This window comes from Phalangium opilio, unplaced genomic scaffold, assembly GCF_054372755.1.
Source record: "Phalangium opilio isolate 3A_F unplaced genomic scaffold, DU_Popi_V2 ptg000009l_1, whole genome shotgun sequence".
Taxonomy (NCBI): Eukaryota; Metazoa; Arthropoda; class Arachnida; order Opiliones; family Phalangiidae; genus Phalangium; species Phalangium opilio.
Genome location: NW_028324146.1, coordinates 4,291,454 through 4,314,623, shown reverse-complemented (window position 1 = coordinate 4,314,623; position 23,170 = coordinate 4,291,454). Strand labels below are relative to the sequence as shown.

At 34.6% G+C, this 23,170-nt stretch overlaps 2 protein-coding genes across 4 annotated transcripts in view; one reads left to right on the top strand and one right to left on the bottom strand.

Moving 5' to 3' along the window:
* Positions 1-23,170, top strand: part of LOC149713439 (elongation factor-like GTPase 1) — a 90,485-nt gene that overhangs the window by 45,730 nt on the left and 21,585 nt on the right. The gene's annotated exons all lie outside the window — the stretch shown is intronic.
* On the bottom strand, positions 1,999-22,548 carry LOC149713440 (protein giant-lens-like). Its single transcript, XM_089848026.1, has 4 exons — positions 22,100-22,548; positions 4,621-4,794; positions 4,352-4,558; positions 1,999-3,247 (listed from the first exon to the last, which is right to left on the bottom strand). Exons 1-4 carry the CDS (start codon positions 22,265-22,267, stop codon positions 3,035-3,037), a joined length of 762 nt encoding a protein of 253 aa, XP_089704152.1. The 5' UTR covers positions 22,268-22,548; the 3' UTR covers positions 1,999-3,034.

Below are 23,170 nucleotides of genomic sequence, written 5' to 3'. Positions count from 1 at the left end.
TTTATATTTGGGTAAAGCTAGGATAGGTTATAATTCCTATTTTGTGAGAATTCTTTTGATATTGAAATCTTAACAATTCCCTCGTTCGTGGAGTCGTGAAACATCCCTCGGTTTTTTATCGTGAAAATTTCATATTCCTTAAGCTTTTATTAGATACAAACTTTATATCACCTAGTGCTTTTGCAAGGAGCTAATTTGGCGGGCAGTGACGTTTTAGGGAAAGGTATATTTATTATTTTTGTTTCATCGTCCGTTTTCTATTCATTTCTACGTATTAACTTTTTATTGAGAATTTATTAGGATAAAGGAAATGTTCACTTTTATAATAATTTCAAATTTCCAAATTTCGTCGGAAAAAAATTTCCCTTCTATTGTTGTCCAATTTATGACATCGGCGCTTTATAAAGTAAATCAACTCGAAGAAGTTCTCGCGAAAACAGCCCTTTCTTTAGCAGATTACGTAATATAAGAGTGTAATTGAGTTGATTTTCTCAGGTTATGTTAGATTTATCTGATGATTTAGTCAATTAATGAGTTTGGAATTACATTTCTGACTAGAAATCATAAGTACAATAAGATTAATTTACAAAGCTTCAGAGTTACCGATATATTTTGTAAGACTTGATGGAGGGTTAAGCTGGAATATCCGTTTTGTGTGCATCCAAAGACGTTAGATATGAGCTTCAAAGTCACCAGTCCACTAACGTCTTTTATTTGTTATCAAGTGCTAAGGTCTTTGTATCTGCATAAAGAAAAAAGTGGTGAAACAATTAATAGACTCTATTTTAGCCCCCACTTACGAAAAGGGTTTATTAGAACCAACTTGGCCGAAATATTGTATCGAATATTTATATAATGTAATGTGTCAGAGCACATGCACACGTACGTGTTTTTCACTCCAAAATGGCTTTATAATCTAAGCCTTCTAAGGTGTTTAGTTTCAAGCCACACAAATTTTAGAACGTTCGACTCTATCCTCTTACTGTTAATATGGTAAAATATGTAATTACTCATAATATAATTAGAAGATAATTGACCATTACTGGTTGCATTTTTGTAAATTTGTAATTTTGCAACTTGTTTCAAAAATCTGCACTTTAGTATGCTCTGTTTTTATATCTCCAGTATAGCAATATTATTTTCGATTGATAACTCTGCGAATTTATTTCTGATTAGCGTGTTAAAGTTAATTTCCTTCCGCGAATCGAGGACAAAAATTGTCCACTGACGTAATAAGTGGTTAATTGGTCAAATCCGGGGTTCATCTATAATCTAACTCGAGCTCATGAAATAGCCATAGCAACTTGAAATGGTTATACCAAAAAAGGTCATTATAACTTTCACCAAAACCCTTTAGTTAGGGAGATAAGGCGCGTGTATTAACTATATGTTGATATAAGTTAAATTCCCGACTGACTGACTGATAAGCAACAACTAGTTCAAACGGCTTTACTTGGAAGGCTGAAATTTTCCAGGGACGTTTTGAGCTTCGATTTTCCGCCATTTATGAATGTGGTGGCCCGAAAACTAACAACGAGCTTCTCTCTACAAATCGTGTACGTGTCCGGCACAGGGACAGACGCTTGGGCCCTTTCGTAAATTGTACCGGGATTGAAATTCCGTGTAAAATTAAAAATGTCCTGACGGGCAACGTAGGGTGTCTTTGCAACTAGTTATCTATAAGAACGCTATTACTGCGGAATATGCTCCAATTCAGCTCATAATCCTGTTCTTCAAATCAAAGCCTAAGCTTGAAAGCCTTCAGTTGCAGTTACGAAAGGTTGTCTGGGGCTATGGATGGAACAGTGTATTGTGACCCTATTTATCTACTCGAGCTGCCAATTTGTTCGGGATTAGCCTAAAATTGAGCGTGGCCACAAAACCAAAGTGAACGCTATCACTGTACGAAGTTTTTCTTTGCCAACACAACTTCGGTGCTAGCAGCATTATTATATTTTTTCATAGTTAGCTTAAAGCTAGGAATCAATTTCGGTACTATTTTTTCAATATTTGATTACCTTTTATTTACAAAATATACATATAAAACAATTTTGTACAAAATTAATTTGAGACGATACTATAAAAGGCAAGAAACTTTAATGTTTAATTCGCAATTTAAGGGAAATAATTATAAAATTCTCAAATATAATAACAAGGAAAAACTAAACCATAATTGGCAACGTTATTTTAATTTTAAGTTAGTCGTTTTTCGAAAGCAAATACGCGGTATCAAGCCAAGTTAAGACCTTTTTGATTTTAGGCTGGCATATTTAAACACTAGGATATTTACATAAAGATAGTTTCTAAGTTTTAATGGCACACTATACACATAAATACTTTTAATACCGATTTCAAGTTGAACTTTTAAAATTCGTTGTATTCTTCATTAAAATTATTCATCCTCGATCTAACATAACATTTAACGGTAGAATTTTAATCTGCAGTAATTTTTTTAATGAAATATCATTTAATGGGGGAATTTTGATCTGAAATAACATTTAATTTGAAATTTTGGAACTTTAATACTATGGAATAAGGCAAAATGTTTGATCTAAAACATCAATATCGGGGAGGCTTTTGATCTACGGTCATTTCTAATAATATAAATTTGTTTTAGGTTTTGTTTGATTTGAACAAATTTTATTTACAACTTCGTTTTCATGTGAGTTTTGATTTTAGTTGACTAATAGAAGGAATATTTTGATTTTATTCGATTAATCCTGAATTTTTTGGTGTATTTTAAAAATTCTTTAGATATTTTTCGATTCGTATTTAAATATGTTTTCGATGTTCAATTAGGTAACGTAGTTCCAAGTGTTCCTTTGTTAGTGTTCACTGCTCAGGTCTGTACATATGTTTCGGGGTTCGCGCACTCGTAGTGCCATGATCTCATGGTTAAAGTCAAAAGCTTCACTTCAATATTGCACAATATAAAATAACTTACAACAGTAAACTTCAACTTTTCACGTAATAGAGTTCAAAGTTCAAGCTCTTCAACACGTATAAGCGTTGATTGTGACTATATATTTTTCTTTCACTTTGATTGCGTGGCGCAATAGCCACTGTACGTTTTAATATGTTCTTGCCTAAAAGCCGTTCCGAAAATCACGTGATTGTCAGTATGATGTTCCGGGCAATGAAAACTGTGCGGACATTGGCACAGAGTGTTTGTATTCACTTCTTCCACGTCCATTCGTTTTTTAACCGAAAATAATCGGCATGGTTCCTTACGCTGACACATTAACCTCTGAAATAGAAAAGAATAGCAAACGATTTAACGGTGTTATCTTATAACAAACTTAAATAGTGTCTGGGTATCGGTAGTGGGGTATTTATGCGTAAGGAAATATCCTCTGAAGTTTTGCCGTCCAATCTACCGTTTACAAACTATGATTAGAGTTTTATGGATAACCCCTTGGGCCCTTAGTTAAAATAGCATTGTATTTCAATTTTTTTACTTCGTTTTATGGGATCATCCGTAAAACATTCCAATCAACTTGAAAACCCTGACCTGAACGCGGCTAAATATCATAGAACCCTTTATAATTCGGTCCTGCCCAAAGTTGTTTGATTTAAATCAAGCCATTTATTTTGTAAAAAAACGTTTTCTAAGATTCCAAGAATTAGTTTAAAAAACTTAACTAGAAAAAGCCTCTAATTAAAAACAATCATGATTTTGGCATATTTCAGTTTAAGTTTTTCCCAGAACTCCAGTTTGTCTTGTCACTTATGTGGTCAATTTTAACTGGAGTAAGATTTGATATAGGCTAGGAAAATGAATTAGCAATCAAGCTAATCTTTTTGTACAAGCATTTGAATAGTAACAATATGAATAACTTAAATGTCATGATTATTTGAGTTTGGTAATTTACTAACTAGTAGTTCAATAAAAATCAAATAAATCAATAAGAATCAAAAACATCCTATTTAAATAAAAAAATCGATTTTATTGATTTTTTTGAAAAAATCAAAAACCCGGTTCCTACCATACTTTTTGAGCACCCGATAGGCCTATAGTAAATCCCAAGGTGTGTACAGTACATTCGCTAAATCCTAAAAGCTCCTTGCCCGTGCATGCCATGGTTTTGTGGAGCGCGAACAGTTTCTATAGTCCCCTGGATGAAGGGTTTATGAATTTTCTTATTCGTATTTTTAATCTAATAAGAAAGTAGAACGACTTTGGTTAAGTCTAGGAGTGTATTAAACTAGAATTTTTCATAAAAATGTCTACTTTGTATATACCACTGGTTATTATCATGTGAACCTCATGGGAAGTTACACAATAGTGTATACAGTAAAATGTGCATCCTCAAGGTAGTATAAAAGTGTGTATGTAAGGAGTAATACTTACGAATTGTGGATCGCAGGCAAAATGATAGCTGTTGATAGTACCATCATCAGACTCCTCTTCTTGATGCTTAAACATGTAGGCGACGCTATGTTTTGGACATAGACAGTTAACCTTTTGCACCGTCGTGTTACCAGGTTGTATCGTCAAAGTCCACGTGATGTCTTTGAAATACCTGCACGTGGGCAGAGCGCTGACTGGTTGACAAAGCTGTTAATTTCGAAAATCGTTAGATACCACGCTATAAATTCACTTTAATTTTAATTGATTACCTTGAATTGTCTTGATTTGTCAACGATGGTGTGTCCATCGTCGCTGTTGAGTGTTGTTGGGCATTGGGCTTTGTTGGGACACCTGCATTGGCGTTCTATCCATGGTGTTGCGTACGCGTCTACGCGGTTGCATACGTTGTATTCGGAGCATTCTGGTAAATCGGCTTCTGAATGCTGAAAATATACAGTTTAAGAAAACATTTATAGAGTTGTAATTTTTTAACGACCCGCGGACCCCAACTTGAACCCAGCTCTAAACGTTTCTGGTTGAAAAATGAAAATTCGGTAGTTTTTAACGTCGTTGGTCGAAACACTTGGACCCTCCTGGACGGACCAACACACCGAATATGTCAAAATCAACTACACAGCTGCCATCGAATTAGGAATTTTGAGAATTTTATTTTAGTTTAAAATATTCTTAGCTTAACGAAAATTGCAACCTTCAAAGTTACACCGTTTTGAATCACAGTAAAAAAGGTATTAAAAAAGTTCAAATACAACTTTCTTAGCAAAATTCTCGTGGCACGCTCCGTTTCAAATGAAATTTATCGCCAGATTTGATAAAAATTGCGCGCGATGTGACAATCGTGGCGCGAGACATAGAGCGTGCCACGATAATTTTGTTAACAAAAAGGCAGGGCGTTACGCGATTGGTCGGAGGGGCTTATTTAAACTATTCTTAAAATCTGAACCTAATTTGAATTTTAAAATCATTCGTTGGTATTTCCTGAATATTTCACTATGCAGACTGGTCTTAGAATAAGAATCGATAAAAAATCACTTGATTTTCTACTTCACCCTCCCTTTAAAAATATGCTGTAACAATTGTAAACTTTTTTGGCCTCCTAAAAAGTTCCGCAAAACCTTGAAATATCAGCTAGGAATTTGATTATCTGAAAATTCAAATTGTGGCAAAACATATCTCTCACATGACCAAGGATTAACTTACTAGTAGTTATTTATATAGTTAAACAGTATCTGTTAATGAGCACCCAAAAACCCTCTAACGAAGTCAGATTAACAGAGTCGTCTTTCCCACGCCTCGAATAGTCCTGACTTAATTAGTGGGAACCCAACCAACCTTAGACCAGCATGCACCAAGCCCAATTATCGTCTTCCTTGACAAATTTGAAATTTTCGTTACGGTTAGAAAACCGTTGTAGATAGACCCTAGGGTTTTTAGCGTCTTAATATCAACTTGTAACCTTTACCTGTGACGAACTGAAAAAGTATTTCTGGGTGACCGCGGGGTCAAGAACAGAATTCAAATCTCACGGGAGCCGAGAGAGAGAAAGGAAGAAAAAAAAATGAAAAATTTCCGAGCAATTCCTTCCTGCTAGGAATTAAGATAAAGCCCGAGGGCGCGACGTCGTCTTTTCTAAGTTCTAAATGAATGCAAACGAGGCAGAAAACCTCCTCATTCGACGATACAAGACACTATAATTTGTCTACCGTTGAGAAAAAAAGATTTACACGCCCTCAACCGCTAAAGGTCACTCCCGCACCGATATCTCGAGAATGACTTAGCATGACTTAGTACCTAGCATGCAGGCCAGTGGCAATTACCGTAATTCTACGAAATTATCAAGGTTTAAGTTACGGATAGAAAATGATGTAAGCTCAGTTTTTTGGGGAAATCCTTCCATTAAGCATTTTGACGATACACGCATTTAGAGAAGGATTCAATTTTACTAAAATGAATCGCTTGTTCGAAACTCTAATGATTCAGCTTTTATTATACCAGGAATAGATTTAATTTTAGAAGCAGGAATGGAGAACAGATCAATCTGGGCGCGCGTCAAAAACTCGGACCCCCTTCCCTGGGACGGGGGGGGGGTATGAAAGAAGAGGCGGGTCATAGCGACAGAGGTAAAAAGGAATTACGTATTTTTTCGCCGTCCCCGTCAGCAAAGTCATCAAAACGTAGTTTAAGTGAGCGAATAAGATAATTTAAACTCTTCGTTACGTGTTGGAGGGAGGGGCTCTATACTGGGCTATGAGTCGGACTGACCGTTCTCCATTCCTACTTCTAAAATAAAATTTATCCTTGATTATACATTGCTACTTATCGATGTGTGCATGGTTGCTTTGATTTCAAACCTCAGTCTTTTGTCTCGCAATGTACATTGGATTATTCAATGGTTATATTACGGTTAGAATTTTTAACCCCTTTCTCTTAAAGTCTTATCTTTTTGCCAATATAATTGTTGTTTAGAGGGAAAATAGTCTGCGGAACCTTCAGCCTATATGACCGTGATCTTTCTCTGTAAAACGGAAACTGTTCAATACGTCACCTCAAATGTCGACTTCGATTTAAAAAAATCATTTCGAAATTCAATTTGTTCCTTAATATCCTATCTAAAGATTAATACATTTTAGCTAGTTTAACGCTTAAGCAGTCCTATAGTATGAGAATCCTATATTGTATAGGATTTTTTACTATAAAATCCTGTAAATCCCGAAAAATATATCCTGTTTTCCCTTAAGGAATTAGTACAAGCAAAATGATAAAAAAGAAAACCCCAAAAGTTAAGAATTTGAACGGATATTCAGGAAAAAATGCAATGATTTAAATAAAACTGATTTTAAAGTTAAAAATCATACGCTTTCTTTTCTTAAAGATCCTGTACGAGCAAAATGGCAAAAAAAAACCCCGAAAAATTAAGAATTTGAACGAAAATTTTAAATTCAGAGGAGAAAATGCTATGATTTAAACACAACGGATTTAAAAGTTAAAAATCATAAGCTTTTTTTTCTTTTCTTAAAGATCCTGAGAATACTACTAGATGAAAAATAGTCCCAAAAATTAATATTTTAATCCCATAAACATTTTCGTATAAAGAATTGAATTTTTTTTTTTTTTTTGACTTGTCTTCCCGAATGCTGGTAACAAGGTTGTTTCCGTAACATTTTGGCGTCAAGTGCAGTCATGGTAAAGTAGTCCCCATTGATTCATAGTGTAGCTTAAAGCCACCGTATGATTCTTCCTTGGGGCGTGAGAATAATCATAAGTTTTGTAGTTTTATTCTTTTTCTCTAAGCGTAAGTATTTCGCGCCCAAGGTCCATCAATGCGGAGAACGCCTCTTTCCTCCAATTTGGATGTATTTTGTCGTAGCCCCTAAGCACGGACTAAGCTCGCCAATACGTATAATAAGCGTTATTACCCGAATCTAGTTCTATCTTTATTATGGCGCCGGAAGTGGGCGGTAGAGCGCCATTTAACCAAAAAAGATACCATTCAAAACAAGATCGACAAGATACACTCTTACAAAAACCCCCAAGATTTTTGCTTTTAAATTTTGAAGCTAATCACGCCTACCTTCGAAGTATACTGTTTCGATGACTAGCATCCGCATCTTTTGTCGGTACAAAAACCAGGTTATGCACTAGCAAGGGAGATTAGGATCATCCAGTATACCAAATTTAAAAGAACTGTAAAGCAGTCTACGAAGCGTTACAAACAGACAGGAATTGTGTATGTCTTATTAAAATATTTTTATGATTTATAAATGATGGTGGTCAGAATGATTTAATATTTAGCTGGCTATCCAGTAAATATGGACTATCCTTGCGCCGTCTACACTTACGTATGAAGCGTTACAAACCGACGGATTTTATATTACAAATGTTTAAAACCGGCCACAAGTATTTTGAGGGCTTTGAGAAACTGGTGGTCAAAATTATTTAAGATTTAGCTGGCGACAGGAAACATGGACCCTCACTGTCATTATGTAAGCGCCATCTAAAGTTCTACACTAACAAATCAAGCGTTACTAAGAGACAGACATTGTCGTATTTCTTATTAACAATGATAAAAATCCACGAGAATTTTGAGGGTTTAAAATATTGGTGGTCAAAATGATGGAAGGTTTAACTGACGATAGGAAACATGGACGTTCCCTGCCTTTATGTAAGCGCCATCTACTATAACACATCAAGCGTTACTAAGAGACAGACATTGTGTATTTCTTATTAAAAATGATTAAAATCCTGGAGAATTTTGAGGGTTTAAAATATTGGTGGTCAAAATGATGGAAGATTTATCCGTCGACAGGAAATATGGGCTCTAAATTGTTTTGGGAGAATTAAGTGGAAAAGAATTAAGAAACCTGATCTGGGTTTAGGCCGACACTCCGACTTCCGCGATAAACGGCCTACGGGTAATTGCTTCTTCGCTTCTAAAGATACCCAACCATTTCAACGCATTCGCTATAGCTTAGCTTCCCGCCTTAATGGCCACCTAATCTCGGGAATCAATCTTAAAAAGGTCCGTCGTGCCCTTTTACAAACGGGTTTATCAAAGGGGAATACTACGCCTTCTAAATCTGCCCCTCGCCTATACGAACCCATCGTGCCCGATTAACATCAGGTATGCTTTTCCGGTGCATGTTAAAAACTCGATTTAAGAGTGATTTTTGTTTTCAAGATCATCCAATAAGAGTTCAGAAGATTTCACGTATTGTGCCTCTAAAATATGGTTTACATCAATAAGTATGAAATGAACTCGGTGAAATAGAACTTTTTTCATTTTATATTATTTTATTTATTTTGCAAATCGAAACTAGCTTTGCTAGAGGCGACCTCGGGCTATGTTGAGACAGTAAACACGAGGCGCGATATGGATTTAGAATTTGCCCTGAACTAGGCCTAGCAAATGTTCCTATTTTCAAGCCACAACCCCTCCTATCTATTACAGGAACAACCCCTCCTTAAGAAATCTATAATCAATTCAATGTTGTATATGCTAGGAGTCAACTGGCGCGGGAATACCATCCCAAGTAAAAACGGACAAACCGAATTAAATTTGCTACCTTACCCGGGTTTGCTCTATACGAAATTTATGATAATTTCTAAGATGTAAAAATATTCTAAGGTTTTCCCCGAATGCCTCAAAAGTCAAATGGCTATTTTTGGAAAAATAAATTTAAAAAGATAAGGTAATATTAATGTAGAGCTCTGATTGGTTTGTTTTGCAAATAAGATAAGTTAGAAAAAGATGAAGGCTTGGTTAGAGTACCGTAGATATTAAATGTGGGATCCCTGGTGTTTTTTAATAAGTATAGATTTAAAACTTGGCTGAAGAAGGACCACGGTCCGAAAGCTCCCAAAAAATTTTTAGTTTGTAAATAAACATATAATTTTGACGAATTCCATTTAGTAGCAGTTTCTTATTTAAAATAACAAAGATAGATTTGGTTAGAGTACGTTATAAACATAATTTTACTGATAATACACGACTATTTTATTAAGCTACCCAGTTTGTCACATTATGTTATTTCTTTTCATCTTTATTATAATCTCTAGGCTAAGCAAATTCTATTGCCGACCTTGTTAAGAAATGACAGTTTTTTGTACTTCGAAATTGGTCTTTTTTTATTCTTGCCAACGCTAATTACAGGGACTTTTCTTCTCGAGTTAATGAGATTTTTCTATTAAGAGCCCTAAAGCTCATTAGAACCAAATGTTTAATTTATGAAACGGAAATAATTCTATTATGGAGATTAAATATTTATAAAGTATTTTTTTTTTAATTTTTTCATTTATATAATTGTGACACTGATATTCAACTCTTTTGCATATCAATAATTTTGACGATGCGTTTTAGCTTCACCAGCAAGAACGAAATTGAAAATTAGTGCTTAGATTGTTAGATGTAACTGAAGGGGATAGCTAGCAATTCAAATTTTAATTAAAAAATACACGCGAATGTAATGGCATTGAAACGGCTTGTTAGTACGTAAAATACTGGAGAATTAATGCGATAGAATTAAAAAAATTGCCAGAAAGGTTAGGGAAATATTAGGGAATTTTTAAAATGGACCAAAAAAAATCAGAGAAATATTTAAAATGGACCAAAAAAGTCAGAGAAATTTTTAAAATGGACCAAAAAAGGCAGAGAAATTTTTAAAATAGATCAAAAACAGTCAGAGAAATTTTTAAAATAGACCAAAAAAAGTCAGAGTAATTTTTAAAATAGACCAAAAAAAGTCAGAGTAATTTTTAAAATGGGCCAAAAAAAGTCAGAGAAATATTTAAAATGGACCATAAAAGGCAGAGAAATTTTTACAATGGACCAAAAAAGGCAGAGAAATTTTTAAAATAGATCAAAAAAAGTCAGAGAAATTTTTAAAATAGATCAAAAAAAGTCAGAGAAATATTTAAAATGGACCAAAAAAGGCAGAGAAATTTTTACAATGGACCAAAAAAGGCAGAGAAATTTTTACAATGGACCAAAAAAGGCAGAGAAATTTTTAAAATAGATCAAAAAAAGTCAGAGAAATTTTTAAAATAGATCAAAAAAGTCAGAGAAATTTTTAAAATAGACCAAAAAAGTCAGAGTAATTTTTAAAATGGGCCAAAAAAAGTCAGAGAAATATTTAAAATGGACCAAAAAGTCATTAATTTTTTCAAATGGACCAAAAAAAGGCAGAGAAATTTTTAAAATGAACCAAAAAAAGTCAGAAATTTTTTTAAAATGGACCAAAAAAAGGCAGAGAAATTTTTAAAATTGACCAAGAAAAAGGCAGAGAAATTTTTAAAATGGACCAAAAAAAGGCAAAACGTTTTAAAATTGACAATTTCCTGTTGTATTAAAAAATTATTCTGGTATACTCTTAACACTGACAACGTTTCAACTTAAAAGGTCAGGAAATAGAAAGCCTTGAAAATTACGGGAATTTGTATCTAAAGATTTTTTGGCAAATTGAACATGTTTAAAAACAAAGATCCGACATTCTCAAATTTCCGACGATCTGTTATAATGAAACCTATTTTCAAAGAGCCCTTAATTATCCCACCGGGCCAAAAAAGGATGTGAGTCTATCTTGGTTTTACTAATCCAATTAAAACTAAGATATTTATTTTATTATACTGGTCGGGGTGTATATATATATATATATATAGAATTCCACCTAATTAGTACTCGTAACGGAAAACCAATTAAGCGTGAATTTCACCAGCTCCCTCCTTCCATTCTTTGACGCCTAATTGGACAACTACCGTTTTATTAGAAACGAGAATCGTGTATTTTCACTGAGCATCTTTGTTAATTCGCGACAGGAGGAAGGGGGAGGCAACAGGGAGAAGCAATTAGAGTAACTCTATTTGATTTTAAAACACGGATTTTTTATTATAAATTAAAGATATACTGTCACGATAATTAGCGCTACACTAATAATTAAAATATTATATTTTAATGATACAATCCATTAGGTAAAGTATAGTAAGGATATAGTGACTAATAAGTGAACTATAATTCACCGCCGCCTTATACATTTGAAAATGAGACTGTCTCAAACTTCTTTTGGGTTTCACAATATGGATTATATGTCAAAATGTCACGAGATAAATTATGACCACAAAATTTCACGAGATAAATTATGACCACAAAATTTCACGAGATAAATTATATAGCGAAATTTCACAAGATAAATTATGTGTCGAAATTTCACGAGATAAATTATGTGTCGAAATTTCACGAGATAAATTATGTGTCGAAATTTCACGAGATAAATTATGTGTCGAAATTTCACGAGATAAATTATGTGACGAAATTTCACGAGATAAATTATGTGACGAAATTTCACGAGATAAATTATGTGACGAAATTTCACGAGATAAATTATGTGACGAAATTTCACGAGATAAATTATGTGACGAAATTTCACGAGATGAATTATGTGACGAAATTTCACGAGATAAATTATGTGACGAAATTTCACGAGATAAAATTATGTGACGAAATTTCACGAGATAAATTGTACTACTCCAGAATTTCCGAAGTATATTATACTTTCCGAAGTTCTCGAGTTATGTTATACTTGCCGAAATTCACGAGCTTAAATTATATAAGCCGTATTTGACAAGATTAGATTATTTATGTCCCAAATTTCACTGGGTACGTTCTGACCCAAATGTCACAGGATATATTTTGTCTCTAATGTCACTCGGTATGTTCTGTCCCAAATGTCCCGAGACATAATGTCACGAGCAATAATTTCATTAACCCTTTAGATATAAAATTGAAACATTTTTAATGATGACCATATCATAACATAAAAAAGTCGATTTTAAATTAAAAAAAAAGAGGAGCTGACTGTAGAGAGGACATCCCTTGGCCCGGGGCAAATCCGCATCCAATTTTGGGATTGACGTTGACTTAAGTACTTGAAAATTTAACGGGGAATCAGTTTCCTTTGAGTCTCTTACATTTAATTTGAAAGCGAAAATGACTATTTAATATCTAGGGTGCAAATTACTATGAGAAAAAAAAAATTTGAAAACTGATATATCCTTAATGGAAATTGTCGGCTTGCTTCGAGTGTTTGGTATTTAAAGGGTTTAGGGCACCGGAAACCGCACAGGAGCGAGCATCCTTCCGTTCAAATTCAATCCCCCTTCGAACCCCCCCCCCTCTTTCACGATTTAAAGAAATTAAATTAATATCAATGATGAGAATTAATCGCTCTAAATGATGCATTCAAAATTGGAAGACATCCTAAACTCGTAAAAACATATTTGGAAGAAATTACGACTTCAAGGTTTTTTTTCTTGTATTTTTCTTAATTTTAATTTTTTCTTTCTTTTTGCCAGAAGGTTTATTTATGATGTTTATTTTCGTGTTTACCGAACGTTATTAAGAATTTTTACGAAGAATGTGCCTCTCGCGCTTAAATATTTTTTAAATTTAAATCGAAAATGTATATATATACATATATAAAAATCCGTGTTATTTCCTGAAAGGTAAATTGTGTTTGTGTGGATAGTTGATTGATTAGTTATCTACAATATATTGTTTTCTAAATTTCAGAATTTCTTAATTTTAGAAGGAATTGTTTTTCTAAATTTTAGGAAGAATATATTAATGTTTTCTAAATTTCACAGGCAATTTTTTTTTAAATTAAAGAAAATAACTTTTTTTTTTCAAATTTCGAAAAAAATGTTTTACTTATATAAATATAGTTTCACGAGACATTTTCCAGCTTTCACGAGATACATTATTTTCTTGAATTTCAGGAGCCATTATTTCCCAAATTTTACCAAATTCTTTACCAAAGTTCCCTCTCGTCGCTTAACTATCCCAAAGTTTCCTCTCGTCGCTTAACTATCCCAAAGTTCCCTCTCGTCGCTTAACTATCCCAAAGTTTCCTCTCGTCGCTTAACTATCCCAAAGTTCCCTCTCGTCGCTTAACTATCCCAAAGTTCCCTCTCGTCGCTTAACTATCCCAAAGTTCCCTCTCGTCGCTTAACTATCCCAAAGTTTCCTCTCGTCGCTTAACTATCCCAAAGTTTCCTCTCGTCGCTTAACTATCCCAAAGTTTCCTCTCGTCGCTTAACTATCCCAAAGTTTCCTCTCGTCGCTTAACTATCCCAAAGTTTCCTCTCGACGGTTAACAATCTCAAAGTTCCCTCTCGACGGTTAACTATCTCAAAGTTCCCTCTCGACGGTTAACTATCTCAAAATTCACTATACATATACAATCCCAAATTTAAACTATACGTCTCGATATTTTCCAAGTATAATTTTACGTAGCCCACTGGTTAATCAACGTCCTTCCATCGAATGGAACTGAACTGAACTTCATTTGAATTCTATTACATCACATAATACCTTTGTAAACCGTGTAATTCTTTCATATGAAACGAATAGGAAATATAAATTACACTTAGTTTTGCTTCTTGTAATTGTTTAGATTGGCAGTATAAGCTACGTGTGAAACACGTTTTGGTTAATGGCTGTTTTCATAGCGCGTGAACGTTTTCAACCAAGCGTGAAATGCCTTTGTGTCGGAAGCAACTAGCTGCCAACCTCACCCTCCCTCGCAATACACATTACTCTACACTTCAACGATTTCCTAGAGTTCTGCGTGATTCCCTCAATCCACTACTACTTCATTAATTAACGGAGAATGACGTCATTATACATTATACATTATACACATTACTCAAATCCACTTTCTTACCGAAAGGTTAATAGAAATGGCAGAATGTGAGGTGGTTTAGTTTTTTGCTCTACCATGTGTTTTCTTATTGTGTTATCTTTTCACCTCTCTGAACAACGATGACTTCACGGAGAGGTATTAACACTGGACATATCTGTGTGTGTATCTGTCTGTCACCGCGCGTTCGCAGTTGGCAAATCGGAGGAAACGTGTTCGCAGAAAGCAATATTAGCTTCTACTCCATTATCATCGTTAGGGTTAAGATTTACGCGGCGATCAGCTAAGGTTACGAGAAACATCTAGCCTCCCAATGGCAGGGCTTCCACCAACGGTTCATCCAATTGCTGGTTTTCTTATCATTCATAGTGAATCAATCGCCTTATATACCCTAAATTTCCAAAAATTGTTAAAGAGGCATACGCTGGAATTCAAACGTCAACAATAGCCATGTTTAATATTAATTTAGGAATAAAGTTTCTTAAAACGATTTAAATATAATTAAGCTAAATTAATGACGATTAAAATAATTAATATCAATTATATTTATCTAATTATTTAAGAAGTACCTCTTAATTGCGTCTCGACTCGGAGAGGTTTATTTTGGTTTCCCAACTTGTTTATTTATCTGAGGGCGTTAGAATATCTCTTATAGATTATGATTGATAAATAGAATTTGGTTTGCCCGCTTATTGGAATCAGTATTCATACGTGATTTTTACCATATGGTTTAGCAAATATTTTTTTTAGCTTATTTAGAGATACTTTCGGTTATTTACATTTGCCTTTGCTATAGACCAACGCTATTAAAAAGTGGTTGATATTATATAAATGCATTATAGGGATGTATAGTAAATTATTTTCTAGTCTCGATTCAAGCTGGGGCCTTCGGACCTCGCAAACTTTGGACTTTATAACAATTCAACTAACATGTTAGTTTTTACATTTCCAAGTATTTCAAGACAATAAAAATCTTATGGTAGTTAAAATTTTAGTTTCAAAATGATTAAAGAAAAAAAACCTCAATTTATTTATGTGTCCCTTTAGGGTCACGAAGTGTTGAAAAAATAAACTTTTTCTTTGAGATAATTTGAATATTAAATGGCCAAGAATAACCTCTTTTGTATATCAATTTCTTAGATAAGTTTTGACGGGACTTTAAATTCAAAGACTACATTAATATATCTGAAATATGTTAAAATCGTGTTTAAAATATTATCAGGGCTATAAAACAGTTTTTTTTCTAGTTATGACGTCAACGTGACGTCCGAAATTTTAAGCTTTTTAACATTCCAATTTTTTTAATGATCGGCCCCTGCTCTACAACAAGATATGTAATCGAAAGTTATTTTTTTTAGACCAGCCAAACCCATCATCCAATCATTTTCATCGAAGAGGCGGAATTGATGCGAATTTTGAACCTATTTATAGCAAATAATTTAAGGTTGTCAGGTGAAGTTTTAAATTTATTATTTTCGTCGGACAATGTCTTAAAGGGAGACCAAACTACCTAATATTATCCAAATATCAAACAACTAACCCACGAAAACCTTCAACTATAAAAGTAGCAAAATGTGTTTTAGCTCGAATCTTCCGGTATACCTGGACATACAGTTTGCCATCACGACGAAAGGCTTTCGATGTTTCGATTTAAATCATATCAAACTAATGAAAAATAGTTTTAGCAAATAACTGGCTGATAATCAAAGCAAAACGCAAAACGCTTTAACTTGGAAACTGAAACTAATAATACAGGGACGTTTCTCGTAAGCAGTAGCAAGAGAAAATAGAAGAGAGTATAAAACTTGAGTCAAAATCTATCTTTAGCCCTGCTTTCTGTCTCGATTGAGGGTCGTCCTTTTTTCTACCCCCTTAAAACTTCAAGTAGCCAATCAGGAGGGTAGAGGCAAGATATTGTGTTTTTGGAAAGTAGCGCTGCGCTGCTTATGGAATTGTGGAAGAGTTAGCCGCTCCTAGTCCGCCACCTCTAAGCCCGTGGTCTGCTTTTGGGGGAACTATTTATCTCTCTCTAAAAGCTGTGAGGAGGCTATCCTGGGAAGAAGGGGGGGGGGTCTCGAAGCTAGAGCGGTAAAAATCCAAGCCCTCAAAAAGGCGAAGCACGCAGAGGCGCAAGTATTATACTCTCGTCTATTTTCTCTTGGTAGTAGCTACTAACGAAGATAGATTATTTTGAATCTACCTCAAATTGAAAATGGCAACCAGGTATGTAAAAGGCTTTCTGAAGGAATAGCGTCAGTTTTTATTGGGATAGTAGGGCGAGCTGATCTAGATCTATAAATGGAAGATGCAAAATCATATAGAGCGCGCCGGATCTGTAAATAGAATAAGCTAATAAATAAAATGGTTCCCAAAGATGAAAAAATTTTCTATTCGAATCTTATTATGCCTCGAACCACGGAGTTAAAACTCACTTTTCGCACGCCCCTAAGACCATGTGTTCAAGGTCTGACTAGCTAGGCTTTAAATTCGGTAGTATAGTAACGATATATGTTTTCATTGAGTTCTTGTATCTTATCGTTAGAGCGACATTTTTGTTTCTGTAATGTAAAACAAGCGTTATCTCAAAAATTGGTGGCGTAATTATATCATTGGATTCGATCGTATTTTCTTTCTGGAATTTAATTGACGTGTGGTGGTTAAGACCCGCGGCCACAATCTGTCGTTAATAACGTTAATTCCTTTTTAGTTCAAGACGAATTCCGATTATTTTCCCCCAATGCGGTTTCCGCCTTAAAATTCGACTTCGCGCTTAAACTATTGTTCAAGGTTAATTCTCCTAAAATAATTTTATTTTGAGGAAAATATATTTTTACTCCTAATAAGTATAATGCGTATATTTCTTCCCCCACCTAATCTTCGTTGTATAGGCACTGAGAATTCCGATGACGAAATAGCCATATATTCTTTTATTGGTTTGGTCAACGGAACATTCACCTATAATTACTTAAAATTTTCGGGCCGATTTTGAGTCAAAAATGTTCTATGAGATTTTATTTTAGGGATGACTCCTTAAATTCAATTAAGGAACTTAAAGACAATGTCAATTTAATTATGGGGCTTTACGTAAAGTTGTCTTATGATAACTAATTGGTGGCCCGAACGGAAAACCTCCACATAACATTTTCGAATCAATTTCAACCATAGAACTGAACCACCCACTGTACCCTCTTGTAACACGGTACCTTTAATTAATATAAAATGGAACTACTGGTCAAGCACTTGCACTCTATAACCCCCCCCCCCCATATGTCCACTATCAATTTACATTTTCCAAGTGTCTTTCCTTAATTTCGAAGGATCAATATTACTAGAAAATCCAATAAATTTTAGTCCTATCAAGAAGCGATATCTAGTTTCCTAGGGAGAAGTTATAAAATGCTGAAGTATTCGCGCGCCATAGTCCCAGTCCCCTTTCAAAATACAAGGGGTGAGGTAAAAGGAGGCCGGGCTATTTCGCCTATCCTCAGACGGAAAATACTTAATTTTCATCATTCGCGTCGCACTGACGTGAGTATTCAAAAACCAATGAGATGCTGCATGGTTGTAATTTAGAGGCGGAGATTAACTCCGGACCTACTATACGTTTGGACTGGAGATAAAGCTAGAAATGTGGCGAATTTATACCTTCTCCCTAGTAAACTAGATATCACTTCTTGATCCTATATTACCCTAAATCACTGTCGAAAGATTAAATATTCGAAAAAGATATCCTCGATCTTCTTTAAGGGATTTAAATTTAACTCGCATGAATTAATTAAGGAATTTATTGCTGGTTTGGTTATTAGTGGATATGGCTTTGAACTTCCGCAATAGGGAAGCTCCCTTGTAGTTACAGTTCGCTTCTAAAAGGCTAACTGTTCATTATGGAGGTTGAAAAAGAAGAGAAAGGCGGTTTGTAACTTGTAAAGAAAAAATATTTTCTTTAAATTTTTACGCGTAGTTCGAGCACGGAGAAACAAAACTTTTTTTGGAAAGACGAGTATTTTCGAGGTTTGCTAAGATTGGGAGTTTCCTTTAAATTGCCAAAAGGCAAATAGATATACCTAAACAAAAACAACATTATAGACTATTATAATAAACAGTCCAGCACGTCCATTTAATATATCTCCTAAACGAATTCGTTTTGTCATCCGTTATCTCTTCTAGTTATCTAATATAATTATCTCAAGATTACTGATAATTATAATATTACATTTTTTGCACTAGTCAAGAGCTTTGAAAATGCGTGGTTAATAGCATCCTTACTCTCTACTGACCATCCACATGTCCACTAACAAATCAAATATGTTTCCTTAATTTCCTTTCCAAAGCTAAATAGATTTTATATAGCTTAATTTAATATAATAATGTGAAAAATGATAAATTAGTCCTATAATATACTATATTAATTCGAGAGTTCATTCTTTCTTTCTTTGTTTTTATGCACAGCGATAAAATTATTGATATCAGTAAACCTATAGGGGAACCCTTAATTGCCACTAAGCCACTTAAGAACGTCCTAGACCCGTAACCTTTGAACTTTATGATTAAACCCTAATAAAACACCGTTCTATTGAATTTGAAAATTTAAAAAAAAAAATTGTTTCAACAGAAAAAATGCGCGGATATTTGATAGGGGTGGTTCCAAAAACTATTTAGTGTTCAGTGTCAACATAGACAGTAAACTCTTTTCCTTTTTCAGTCCCTTAAAACATAACCTAAGTTGTCCTATAAATTCCTATAAAACTGTATGAAATATCTTATTTTTCCTAGAACATATTTAAACTTTTGACTGGGCATAGATTAAAATTAGACTGAAATTGTAAGGTTTTTTTTTTTGGAATGAATAGCCCCTCGGAGAACCCCGTCGAAAACCGCGTAAGCAAAATACCGATATTCGCTATTCGTCAAATAGCGAACGCCTATCGCCATCCGGATTTAAAGAGGGAGGAATATTTTGATATCGCCTCTCTCGGTATGTAATCGTAAATAGAATACAAGGTAGCGGAAGCGCCCTATTGGCTGAAATTGCTCAATTATTCCTATGTCAACAACCCATCTAGGGTTATTTTAAATTGAATCTGTATAGTGTTAGGAAGATCAGATAGAAGGAATTGATATTGTTCGATAAAGGGCTCAAATTGGATTGAGATTTGAAATTTGTTGAAATGACCAAATTAAGGGGGCCCTACTTTATTACGGCCATAACGGGAAACTTACTACATTAAAGGGTCACTTAAATGACCTTTATTAATGTCATTAAATGACCATTAGAGTGCCAGGGTTCGTACGGAACCTGGAAAACCTGGATAAGTCAGGGATATGGAAAATAGGGGAAAAAGTCAGAGATAAGTCAAGGATTTAAAAGTTTTTCCTAAAAAGTCAGGGATAAGTTAGGGATTTCGTTTGGTATATCAAACCATGATTGCTTTGAACCAGGTGTGATGAAGTGGGCTCTGGTAAACAAGTACTTAAAATGGTCAGGGATATTGCTAAAATTTGGTCAGGGATAACCTGGAAAAGTCAGGGATTTTCAATGTAAAGATTTCGTACGAACCCTGGAGTCTGACAACCATTTTTTGTTTAATATCGATAAAATAACATTAAACTCATTAACAATTAAAAACCGTAATAAAGAAGGTTCTGGGAGTGATTTTGAGAAGGAAATATGCTACCACATTTCAAGTTTTAATTATAATGACCCCTTAAATTGAAGTAATAAACTGAAAAAAAGGCTTATTTAATTTAAGGGGTCATTGTATTGCATTTCTTCGGACCTACCACCCATTTTGTATCACCCTGTATATATCTTTAGTATAGTATATTGATAGATTTTCATGTATAAATTTCCAAGAAATCAATAGCTTGTTGGTTTTTAGGATACTTTCATTTCAAGGATACTATATCAATTTGTATAAATCCCACACGTCTTTAAATATTTTACATATTTCGGTCAAATGTCAGGAATTTTTTTACGAGTTTTAATTTGATAAGAGTTGCCTTCATTAAGAATCTAAGGATTAAGGCGAATTAAGGGTAATAACTCTTAATTGCTTTTCTTGGACACGCGTGTTGCTTGTCAACAGCCACCCACGAAAGCGCCATGTAGTTTTGTTCAAGGGCAGTTGACATACTAGAAAATGCTATGGCGTATGAATACGTGACGTTATGTCTCATAGGATAATGCAGCGGTTATCCAACTACCAAAAAATTACTTTTCAGTTTGAATTTCTATTTTCTAACGGCATTTGGCGAATAACGAATTTTGGCCTACTTAACCAAGAATAATGATACGAATATTACCAAGATGCGTGCTCGCCTCCGGACGATTTCCCGATTCCAATTACGTTCTGTTCGGCAAATAAACGCTCGGGATTCTCCAAACATGGATAAATTTATTTAGGGTTAAAAGCCTTTGGATAGGGACAAATCTGTTATTAGCCGAGTTCAGCTTTAAACAAATTGCTGATTTCAACATTATGAAAATTGCTGATTTCAACATTATGAAAATTGCTGATTTCAACATTATGAAAATTGCTGATTTCAACATTATGAAAATTGCTGATTTCAACATTATGAAAATTGCTGATTTCAACATTATGAAAATTGCTGATCTAAGCTTTAGGTAGAATAAAGCCTTCAATAAAATGTTTTCCGAGGGCACAAATGTGGTTGTTCTTAAGCTGATTTCATCTTTAGTTACGTTGCTGATTTGAGAATGATATTCCCTGATCTTCGCATCAGTTTTAAGCCTCCAGAAATATTCAACTGTATTTTTCGAAGAGTATTAAAACGGAATAAAAATGCATTCTAATCTTAGTTGGTTATTGTCCGGCAAACTAAGGCACCTGTTCTAGAATAAAGTGGGATTAACGAACTCGCGATTGATGTTGCTGGCGGAGTAGGGAATACACTGACTGACTAGAGCCGACTATAATTGGCAGTGTCGCGACGTAACACTATTTATTGAATAAACAAACAGCAATTAAGAGAAACGTTTCCCTCTACGTGCTGAATCAAATTACGCGGATCGTTTTAATGCGTTTACATCTAGAGCATTATAGGGTTCATTTTCATCTTAAAATATAGTGTTTCCTACAGTTTTTAAGTTGACAATATCTATTTCATCGTCTGTTTGGTTATTTACCTTGATGATCTATTATGTCCAGTTAAATAAATAAATAATAAACAAATCTAGTTCGTTTATCTTCAGTTTGTCTAGAACCTCTCGAAAACTTACCAAAGCGGGAACTCCGAAGTCCGCGTGTTATATGTTAGAATCGTATAAAATTGGAAGCCGTTTATACACGCGTGGTTCCCCCCTCGATACTGATTCTAGAGACTTTATGAAACATCTAGCTTGTAAGAGTGAAGCTTAATTTAAAATTAAAACTGAGTAGCTAGCAGCTGTGATTTGATTTGACCATCAGTTTAATTCAATGTGTCCGAAGTTCTTACGTTACACGTTCTAGTACACTCTTTTGAGTGAAAACTATTTATGGTAAAAACTTAATTGTTAAAATTCAGCAAACGGACTTACCCCTCTTTGATAAAATATTCTGTGTCTGTAAGTTGTTCTGTCATCAAGTTGCACGGTATAGGGCGCTCTGTTGCCCAAAACCAATCGGGCAATTAAGATGACAGTTGTGGCGATAGATAGTGTCCTTTTGTTTAACAAGTCCATATTAACCGATAATAATCTGTCCATAATTAATAACGAATAAAATCGAGTTTTAATTTTTGATAAACGCGGGAAAAAAATCACGGCAGGCACGAGGATTGAAGGAATGTTGTAGAACTGTGGTGGTGGTGGTAGTAGTAGGGATGGATGCTAGGCTGGTTGTTGACGTAGGTCGAGATTGGAGATGTTCTCGGCGCAAACTTCGGGCGAGTTGTAAAGAGTACTAGCGGAGATCACGAGGTTTTCATTGAAAACGATTTGCTTTCTTTCGCTTTCCCCCACTTTGGAATTGTGGATGCTTCGAGCTTCGTAGTAAAAACCGGATTGTTTATAAAGGAACGGAGCTCTTATGAATGACATTGGGCCTAGCCGATTTTAGCGCCAACCTAAAGGGGTGGAAGGAAATTTTTTCAAAACCATTTTCTTTTTTTTCTTTTTTCTATTCAAGTTTTGAAATTGCCCCTTACGATTTTTAGCTTCGTCTCTTAATAAGAAAAATTAGAAATTATTGTTATATAGTTTTATGTAGTGGTCCTAGCAACAGGCTTGGAGGGGGAAGGTAGAATTGTTCTCTCTTTCCACTGCGGTTAGAGAGCGATCGATTCGTGCTGCGGTTAGAGAACGATCGATTCGTGCTGCGGTTAGAGAACGATCGATTCGTGCTGCGGTTAGAGAACGATCGATTCGTGCTGCGGTTAAAGAGCGATCGATTCGTGTCTTGGTTAGAGAGCGATCGATTCGTGTTGCGGTTAGAGAGCGATCGAATCATAGATTCATACTGCTATTTGAGAGCGATCGATTCATAGTTTCATACTGCAATTTGAGAGCGATCGATTCATAGTTTCATACTGCAATTTGAGAGCGATCGATTCATAGTTTCATACTGCAATTTGAGAGCGATCGATTCATAGTTTCATACTGCAATTTGAG